This window comes from Phyllostomus hastatus, unplaced genomic scaffold, assembly GCF_019186645.2.
Source record: "Phyllostomus hastatus isolate PE091 unplaced genomic scaffold, TTU_PhHast_1.1 phas_scaffold_21, whole genome shotgun sequence".
In the NCBI taxonomy this organism is placed as follows: Eukaryota; Metazoa; Chordata; class Mammalia; order Chiroptera; family Phyllostomidae; genus Phyllostomus; species Phyllostomus hastatus.
The window spans coordinates 49,406,705-49,416,373 of NW_025334017.1; the positions used below are offsets into that span (position 1 = coordinate 49,406,705).

Below are 9,669 nucleotides of genomic sequence, written 5' to 3' on the forward strand. Positions count from 1 at the left end.
TGGGCTGGTCTTCCTGCAGTGATTTCATTTTCATAGTGACTCTGTGACATGGATGAGAACCTGAGGCTCAGGAAGGGAAGTGACTGGACTGAGGTCACAGAGCCGTTGGGGGCAGGCCTAGGCTCCAGCCCACTCTTTACCAGTTGAAGGTAAACGAGAGGACTAACCTGACCCCAGAAGAGGGCTGGCTTTTGCCTGATAAATGTTTATCTGCTAACAGTGTGATTTTATGGTGGGGGCATCAGTTTGACCCCTGTTGGGCTGGCGTCCGAGATCAGTCATGCAGACAGTCAGCTATGTGGTCATCACCAAGCCAATCAAAACCCTGGATGCCAAGAACCAGGTAAGCTTCGCTGGTTTGGCAATACCCATGCACACTGTCACACATCAGTGCCAGGGAAGAAAGGGACTGTAACTTCCCACGGAAAGGACCACAGAATCTCTGCATTTGGTACTTGTCCTGGATTCTGCCCCATGTGATGATCTCTTGGCTGATTGATTTTAGTGTCTGTTCCCTGTAATACATGGTCATCATGTATCAGCTTTCAGGGTGAGTTCTGAGTCAATGCAGCAAATTATTGCACTTGAGGGTGATATTGCTGACCTGAGAACTTGTGATGGTGTTAGAAGTGAAGGCAAGTCTTGGGGACCTCTGAAGTTCACACATCTGTATTTCTCAGCTTAGGAACTTTTATGCACGAAACCAAGTGTTTCCCAAAGTCACTCAGGTGGGCTGTAAGAGACCCCCAGTACCACCCCTGTGACCTTCCTCTGCCCTAGGTCAAGTCTACACTTGGGAAAGATCCTCCTGGGCCTCCATCACCAGACCCCCTGCATGGAATGTCCTGTGGTGGCCTTGCTTCCCCAGCCTGTCCTGCAGGAGTGCCCCTGCTTCTCTCAGGCTGCCTGGCACCTGTACAGCCATCTTCCTCCAGAGATGGGCCGTGCATTGTGCCCCACACTAGGTAAGTTGGATTGTATTAGTGACAGCAGCAGCCAGCAATCAAAGCACCCCCTCCCCATGCCTTCATAGCTCTGTGTGCTACAGAATACCCATTCCTAATTGCTTCTGTTTGGAGTTGGCACACAAGGCTTTTTCAGACTTTCCTGGTTGTATTTTCCTTTATTGTAGGAGACACTTATGCCAAAGTTACTGTTTTTCCTTCACCCACAAGTGTGTTTCACTCATTACTGTTTTTTTGTAAGGTACATCAGGTTATACAGTTACACAGAAAAAAAATTTCAGGTGTACTAAAATGTTATCCAAATAAGAAAAAATTAGAAAAGAACTGTCAAACTCTTGCTAGTTTTAAGGAGAAACACTATGAAGATATTTAAATACCTAAAAAGTGAAGAGTTCAAAATAAAAGTACTGAATGTTGCTGACAAGTCAGAGCTGGGAAGTAATGGCCAAGAAGGCAGTTATCAGGGTGTGGGGATCCCAAAGGTCATTTTGGCCTCTGATGCCCACTTCCAACAGTGACCACCATATGGATCAGCAGGTAGTGTGCTACCTCCTGCTCCTGGGGCAGAACTGCACAGTCTGCAAGCCTCCCCAGGGACAGGGCACCATGTGCTCACCACCCAGCTCCATGAACACCGATCCAGATACTCACCAAGGGGTCCACAGCAGCTGGTGCAAGAAAAGGCAGAACAGTATTCTCTACACTGAACAGCATGATTTGATGTTAACTCTTATTCTCATTCTGCTGGGAACATGACTAGTTCTAATTCTCCCATGGGATTAGGATTTGTGCCCAGAATAGTGGTGGGCTGTGGGTGGCATGAGTGAGGGCCACAGCTGCCCTCTGTGGGATGGGTGACTCCTCTGCAGAGGGGACTTGAGCTTTTGTCTGCATCACAGCACACTGCTGTGGGCCTAAGGGTCAACCCCTAGTGCTTAACTTCCTGAGAGGTGGATAATGTTTTAGGTAAAAGTTTAAAAAATTAAGAAACCAGGTAGTTATAAGGTACATCAGGTTAATAAACCAAAAATTAATAAACCATTGTCATTGCTATCATCCATTATAGCATATGACAATGGATAATACACTCTTGGAACCAGGAATTTAAAAAAAAAATGAAAACAAAATCCCTCAAATTTAGAAATAAAAATATTTGATAGGAGAAAAGAGCTATTTGAATTTGAGAACTTTGTTTTGGAAACAGACACCAAGTCTTTTTTGTAATTTCTTTTGGAAACACCTGTGTGTTGAGGCACCCACTGGGTGTTGCAGCCATGACACCTGGGACTGAGTGGAGCTCCCTGCCTACACCCAAATGGGGCCCAGATGCCCAAGACATCCCATGATTTTGGGGGCACAGAGTCTGTTGGTCACAAGGGTGAGTTTTGAGGAACAGATCCATTTTTTTAGTTCAATTTTTACTAAAAAGTTAGGACATCCTTTCTGATCTTGAATAAAGGTAAAGCCCTAGATAAGGGTTTTATAAATTTACATAGTTTGTAATGTTTACTTTTTTCCCCCATACAAAACAGGAGGTTCCACACACAGGATTTCTAGCCATACTACATGATGCTACTTCATGACACTTTTCAATAGCATTTCATCCACACAGTAGTTTAGTGGTTTAACAAGATACTGAAAATAGTCCAATATCCTAATTCTAAGTGCAATAATTAGGGTAGCCATTGTTTTTTGGAAAGGCATAGATGTTCTAAGAAACCTTTATTTGGAATGTAAGAAAGTTTTTATTGTGACAGTAATCCTTATGCCTTAGCTTCCTTTAGTTTCTCATTGAAACTACCTAATGTTAAAGAATTATGGCTGTCTTTACCAAAATTCACTATAATTGTGATTACTCTCCAATATGACTTCCAAGATTTTGAAAAAATTAAACAGGCACCCTCTGAAGTTTTCCCACAGGAATAACAAGCTCAGTGCTTTACCGTGGAGTTATTTTGTGACCCTCAATTACCACAGGGCTTCTTCCGAGCTACAGGATTCCCGGATCTGTGTGCCTGTGTGAGTGACTCTTGTGGCTGCTGAGGTCACAGCTTCCGGTGCACCTTCTGGTGCTGGATCAGGTGTCCGTGTTGGTTGAAGGCACGGCCACACTCACCGCACTCATAGGGCCGCTCACCCGTGTGGATCCGCTGGTGCTGGATGAGTACGGAGTATTGGCTGAAGGCCTTCCCGCAGCGGCTGCATTCGTAGGGCCTCTCACCTGTGTGTGTCCTCAGGTGCACAATCAGTGTGGCTTTCAGGCTGAAAGCCTTGTCACACTGTGTGCAGCGGAAGGGCCTCTCACCTGTGTGGATTCTCTCATGCTGGACCAGAGACCTGCGGGCGCTGAAGGCGTGCCCGCATTCACTGCATACGTAGGGCTTTTCTCCGGTGTGCACCCGCTGGTGCTGGATTAGGTGGGAGTGTTGCACAAAGGCCTTGCCACAGGCATAGCAGCCGTAGGGCTTCTCCTCAGTGTGGATCCGCTCGTGGTTCATCAGCGTGGAGCGGTGACTGAAGGCCTTGCCACACTCCCCGCACTCATAGGGCTTCTCACCAGTGTGCACATTGTGGTGCTGGATGAGGACTGAGCGGTCACTGAAGGCGCGCCCACATTCGCTGCAGGAGTACGGCTTCTCCCCGGTGTGCACCCGCTGGTGCTGCAGCAGGGTCCTCTTCACGCTGAAAGCCCGGCCACACTCTGCACACTCGTGCGGCTTCTCCCCTGTGTGCACCCGTTGGTGGCTGCGCAGCACAGTGCTGTGGTTGAAGGCCTTCCCGCAAAGCGGGCACACATAGGGCCGCTCCCCAGTGTGGATCCGCTGGTGCTGAATGAGGTGTGAGAGCTGAGTGAAGGCCTTGCGGCACTCAAGACATTCGTGGGGCTTCTCTCCTGTGTGGATCTTGTGATGCTGGGCAAGGTCTGAGCTCACACGGAACGCCTTCCCACACTCGTTACACTCGTAGGGCTTCTCACCCGTGTGGATTCTCCTGTGTTTGCTGAGGACCGAGCTCTGGCTAAAGGCCTTCCCACACACCCCACACACGTAGGGCTTCTCTCCCGTGTGGGTCCTCTGATGCTGGAGAAGGTGGGAACTCCGACTGAAACATTTCCCACACTCGATGCATTTGTAGGGTCTCTCCCCACTGGGAGTGGCCGGCTGCCGAGTGAGCGGCTTGCTTGGGCTGGAGAGCTGACCTTCAGGGGGGCCCAGGGGGCTTGGACTCAGATGGAAGCTCTGCTCAGGTTTGTCACTTCCGTGATCAATCCACCCAGGGGCTGTTTTCCCCAGAATTGTGGATACTTCCTCTGAAATGAATGGCTTCAGATTATTTTGGTTTTCTCCCTTGTTCTCACATTCTGAAACAACACATCCAAAGGAAAATATGTTGAACGGCAGCCTGCTCAAACTGCAGCTCACGTGCCCCTCTGTAGGTGGCTTTGCTGCCAGGGGTGGCCAGAGGTGCGGTGCACTTGCCTGGGTGAGCCGAGAGGATGGGAAAGCACAGCGGTGCGAAACAGGAAATGTGCACAGGCTGAAAGGTCCAACCTCTAGCCTGCGGTCACTCCTGTGTGAAGTGAACCCATGACCATGGCATCAGGTGACAGCTCAGTGTGGCCTAAGCCCTGCCTTCCTTGGAGTCCTCTGTGCACTGGGCTCCCAGAGGCCATTTGGAGCAGAAATAAGTGCAGGACCACCCACAACTGTGAGGAGCCCTGTCAGGCGGACACAACACACACACCAGTCAGCCTAATCCCAGAGACACAGGAACACACACTCGTGTGCGGGGGGCTATGAGCTCTTCCTTGTATAGAGTGCACTGCAGGGGAGACAAGAAACAAGTCTAGGCCAGAGATGGGGCCTCTGGGGAAGCCATGAGGATGGCAAATTTTATCTCAATAAAACAGGAAAATATCCGTCCCACCTTTGTTGCTGATGAATAGAAGTAAAACTTAATGTGTCTTCAGCAACATGGGTAATCGCTCTTGTGAATTCTAATCAATCTTTTTCCAAGTAGACAATCATATCAACTAGAAACAATATTTTTCTTCTTTTTCCCAAATCTTTTAGCTTCTCTCGTTTTGTTTCCCATGTATCTTGCCTTGCTTAGTGTGTGAGACCCCAGGACGCTATACAGACATGGGTGTGGCAGGCTCCCTTGCTCATCATCTTAAATAATGTGCTTTCAGCCTCACCACAGGGTCAGGTTAACCTCCCTTCCACACTAGGGTGCTTTGCTCTTTTCTGCACAAGCTAGGGAGCCCTCAAATTCTGTACATCCCAGATGGATAGGGACCTGGCAGAGCATAATCACCACAGGTGTGCACTCACCAACACCTGGCCTCTCCCGGCTCAGCCCTGCCAGCCCACAGGCCCCTTTCCTGGGAGAGACCCAGGAGGAAGCCACTCCTGAAGACTCCTGGCCACTCCTGGCTGGTGCTCAGCCCTCAGTACAAGAGAGCCAGCTCCTCTCACTCACCTGAACCACTGCTGCCCAGACCCTTGCTCTCCTTGGCCCCATGCCCGTCCAGGACCCAGGGCTCTTCTCCTCGCTCCAGCTGGGAGATCACGTTGGGCTTGGTCCCTGGAAGTCCTGCTCATGGGGAGGGAAGGCCTTTTGTTTAGAGCGCGCCCACCCAACCTAAGGAGTCTGTGGGTGTGAGACAGAGGACCAAACTCCCTTTGGAGCTGAGCACCCATAAGGAGACCGCAAGGTCACTACCATATAGCCCCACCCCCAGGGAGCCCACAGACAGGCTGGCCTGCTAGGGGCCTTACCCAGCGAAACCACGTTCCCGTAGGTCTCCATCATCACATGTCGGTAGAGGCCCCTCTGAGCAGGGCCCAGCTGGTCCCACTCCTCCTGGGAGAGGAGCACAGCCACATCCTCAAAGGTCACCTTGACCTGGAAAGACGGGCTGCTGCAGGTCAGGCTGTCTCCACATCCAAGACAGAGCAGGTGCAAGCAACATGGGGTGAGGTATACCCCGAAATGGGGAAAGCCTGATGATACCTGGGAGTTGATGGGGTAACGGGGGGGCCACAGACTTCAGGGGATGTGATGCCCAGGCTGCCACTGGGCACGGGAGGAAATGCAGCTACACAGGCCTTGGGCAGCTTACCTGGGGTCTTGCCGGTGGTGGCAGGAGCCTGGCTGCCGCCATCGCCGGTCCCCTGTTGTCTCTGAGGAAGATGGAACTCAGAGAAGCCTGTGAGGATGAGGAAGAGGAGGGAGCACATGAAGAGCCTGGTCTTGTGGCGTAGACCCTGACTTCCCAGGGGAGCCCTGCCCTCTGCGAGCTCCAACCCTACTGCTCCGGAGCCACAGAAACACACCATTCCTAAGCGTGGACCCAGGAGGTCACAACTCTGGGATGCCTGGGGACCTTTGTATACTCGAGGGCTCTGGGCCATCCGCCCTGCTCACCTGGCCTGGCCCAGCCCACAGTCTGCCCACAAGGGCCCATGCAAGAACACTCACACAGGTGCCAGGTAACCATCAGGTCTGGTGGGGGTGCCAGGTCAGGCTTCCCCAGAGACAACCCCTCAAAGAGGAGAGAGTCTGGGGACGGCTCTGCTGCAGGCGCACTCTCCTGTGGGGACCCCACCCCATGTCCTGCACGCTTGGCCTGACCATGACCCTCCATGGCTACTCTGACATCTCAGCTACGCCTGGTTGTGCCTGGCTGCCCCAGTGCCTGTGGGGGGCTGGGTTGTGGTAGAGTGAGAGTTAGTGCCCCAGGGATTTGATCTAAGCATCTGGCAGATAGGCCTGGGGGCAGGTGGATTCTGGACAAGTTAAGCTGAGGTGTCTGTCCCACCAAACTGCTGGAAAAAAGGGACCAGGAGCTGTTCTGACAGGAGGAGAGTTCCCATCTTCTGGAATGCAGAGGGGGATCTGCAATGGGGCAAAAAGCCCAAGAGGCAGATCACCTCCGAGAATTTCACAGTAAAGAACAGTCACCCTTCTGGAGAATGCTCCATGGGTCAGCCAGAAGGGATGCCTTTACATTGCTTTCTCTGCAGAACACCTGGTATGTGGACATTTGTCCAGAAGGTACACACTGAACTCACTGCAGCTGCTCCTCTGTTCACCAAAAATGCCTATTTCCCCCAAACTTGTGTGTGCGTACAATACAACTCTAATTAGAATTCCAATGGGAGTATTTTGTAGGCTGAAGAAAAACATGGATAGGATTTAAAGAAGGAACTGCAGAGATGCAAAGAGCTTAGAATTTAACTTTTATTATTATTATTTTGCTTTGTAAGCTAAGTTTTAGGAACACCCTCGTTGGAGTTCCGGATGGGTCTTTAGTTAAGGGAAAAAAGTGAGTTATTAGTGAAGCACTGAGATGGAGAGCAGGATACTCCACAAGCAGAGCAGTCATTTCTGATGGTCTTGATGCCTGTCTTTCCAAAGACACCACCTACAGTGACAAGCTGTGACAGAGTCCCTGGGCTGGGCAGCTGTACGGCTCCTAGAGTTCCCTCCCTTCACCCACAGCCCCCTCACCCCAGGTTTCCCTGCTGGAATGCCCTGCCCCCTCATGTCCACTGAGCCCGCCCTTCGGAGTATAAAACCACCTTAAGGTGCAGGGCTCAGCCAGGTGTGAGCACCAAGTACAACCAGCAACCTTCTGGAGTAAGTGACCACAAATAGGCATCCAAGCTGCCAGCTTCCTTACACCAGCAACCCCTAATCAGAAAACACAAGGAAAATGTTCTAGTCACAAATGGCAAAGAAACACATCGAGCATACACTTAGAAATGTGATGTCAATCCTGCCCACCACAGCCACAAAGCCCGGGCCAGAGCCAGGGTGGCCTGGATGGGAAGAGGGCTCAGGGACCCAGCAGCAGGGCCCCATCTATGGTCCAAATCGCTGTAACGGAGATGACTCAGTAAATGTCACCAGGTCAAAGGGTTCAGTGCCTTAGGAAAAACAAAACCACCTTTACATAAAGCTCAACAAATCTCCCAGAAAGTAAGTAGAACAAAGGCAAACAAACAAACAAACAAAAAGGACAAAAAAATTAGATCATCTTATATCTTATACAGAAAGTCAAATGAATCCATTTAGTTAATTAATAAATAGGAATTAAAATTTAAAATGATAAATAACTTGAATAAAAATACGGGTAAATTTTCATTAATTTCAGTAAGAAGGGCTTTTCTAAGCAATACAGCCAAAGCACAAAGGCTGGGGGAAAGACCTCCTTCATGAATTCAGATATTTATGTACATCAAGGACACCACAAAATGCAGAAATGGATCCAAAGGCACGTAAGAATGTAACACACAACAGCGGCAGTTTGCCAAATCAACGAGAAGATGAATTACTCAGTAAGTAAACTTAGAAATAACATGATTTAGAGGAAAGAAAGAAAGCTGGCTTCCCAGTTCACTCCACACCAAACCAAATTCCAGACGGATCCAGAGAAAAACAAGAATTTATTGTAAAAATTTTGGAGTGGGAAAAGCCCTTAAAACACAAACCCTTAAGGGTCAATATTTGATCATGAAATAGCTGAAGTTTTCTACCTCAAGAAACCCCAAACCAGAACCAAACCATCATTTGAGAAGAATGTTTTCAACGTGTACGGGAACTAGGAACTGGCAGATCACAAAGGAAACACCGAGGCTGAAACACATCGAAGTGCCGACCTCGCCGACGCTCCGAACGCAAACTAACAGGCTGGCGAGACCGGGGCTTCGGGCGTGAGGCCCCAGCTTCGGCCGCGTCCACCTCCCAGTCACCCCGCGCGGGGCCAGGCTTCGCAGCCCGTCGGACGCGCGGCCGACAAGGCCGTTCGCAGCAGAGAAACCCAACAAACGCCCCGAACCTCCTTTTAGGTTGGAAACAAAAACGAGCACGTAGATCCGGAAACAACACAAAGCAAAGCAGCCAGGGCCTCCTCCGCGCGCACGGCCGCTCGTCGCGGAGGGTGACTTTCACTTTTTATATTTTCTGACATGCTTGTATTTTTTAGAAAAGTATTACATATTGTCGACTACAATATTAAAAAGCAAATGAAAACGAGCAAAACATTTGCAAACTGGGAGGAGAGGTTGGCCTCATTCATTAAAAAGGGCTCTTACAAAGTCACAGGGAGAAGACAGCGTCGGTAGGAAACGCGGGGAGGGTGTGGGATCCAGAGACGCACTTCTGCTCACCGGCCCCCAAGGCGGCTTCCGGGGGACGCTGGGGGCGCCCCCAACCCCCGAGGTTGACAACCATCCCCCGGCATCCGCGCTCGCCCTCCCAGCCCAGACCTTGCGGAGACCTCCCGCACCCCTCCAACCCGCCAGGGCTGGCGCCCGCAGGCGGCGGACAGGGCGAGGGAGAGGTTGGGGGGCGGGGATGAGGCTCTGGGGGCCGGGAAAGGGGCTACTGCGCTTCCTAGCGGAAGGATACCGGCGAGGAAGACGGGAAGAGTGCGTGCTGGAGGGGAAGGACCAGATCGGGGGGAGGCCGCGTCGGCGCCCGCGTCAGTGAGGGGAGAGGGTCGTGGCCCGCAGGCGCTAACCGGCCCTGACTCACCGGCCCTGACTCACCGTCCGCACTGCAGCCTCACGCGCGAAGGGGCGGCCGGCAGCAGCGCACTCGGACAAAGGGGACGCACCGCCTAGTCTGCGCAGCCACCAATCCCTGGGGACCCCGCCTCCTCAGTCCCCGCCCACTCACCTGGACCACCAATCCT

General features: G+C 51.3%; 1 protein-coding gene across 4 annotated transcripts; it reads right to left on the reverse strand.

Moving 5' to 3' along the window:
* Positions 1-1,093: 1,093 nt before the first annotated feature.
* On the reverse strand, positions 1,094-9,579 carry ZNF250 (zinc finger protein 250). 4 transcript variants are annotated; one of them, XM_045860910.1, is made up of 6 exons: positions 9,524-9,540; positions 7,553-7,664; positions 6,091-6,177; positions 5,747-5,873; positions 5,448-5,561; positions 1,094-4,326 (listed from the first exon to the last, which is right to left on the reverse strand). In XM_045860910.1, exons 3-6 carry the CDS (start codon positions 6,130-6,132, stop codon positions 3,011-3,013), a joined length of 1,599 nt encoding a protein of 532 aa, XP_045716866.1. In that variant the 5' UTR covers positions 6,133-6,177; positions 7,553-7,664; positions 9,524-9,540; the 3' UTR covers positions 1,094-3,010. The 4 variants fall into 4 exon arrangements, with proteins under 4 accessions (XP_045716866.1, XP_045716865.1, XP_045716868.1 ...); XM_045860909.1 differs by lacking the exon at positions 7,553-7,664 and having other exon boundaries at positions 9,524-9,579; XM_045860912.1 differs by lacking the exon at positions 7,553-7,664 and having other exon boundaries at positions 9,510-9,530.
* Positions 9,580-9,669: the final 90 nt, after the last annotated feature.

What these genes read in the sequence shown, in the direction of transcription:
- ZNF250 (XM_045860909.1), bottom strand. Translation starts at nt 6,132, where the DNA reads ATGGCGGCAGCCAGGCTCCTGCCACCACCGGCAAGACCCCAG. An exon ending in CGGGAACGTGGTTTCGCTGG is followed by an intron (nt 5,562 to 5,746) that starts GTAAGGCCCCTA and finishes CCCCATGAGCAG; the next exon opens with GACTTCCAGGGACCAAGCCC. An exon ending in TCTGGGCAGCAGTGGTTCAG is followed by an intron (nt 4,327 to 5,447) that starts GTGAGTGAGAGG and finishes GTGTTGTTTCAG; the next exon opens with AATGTGAGAACAAGGGAGAA.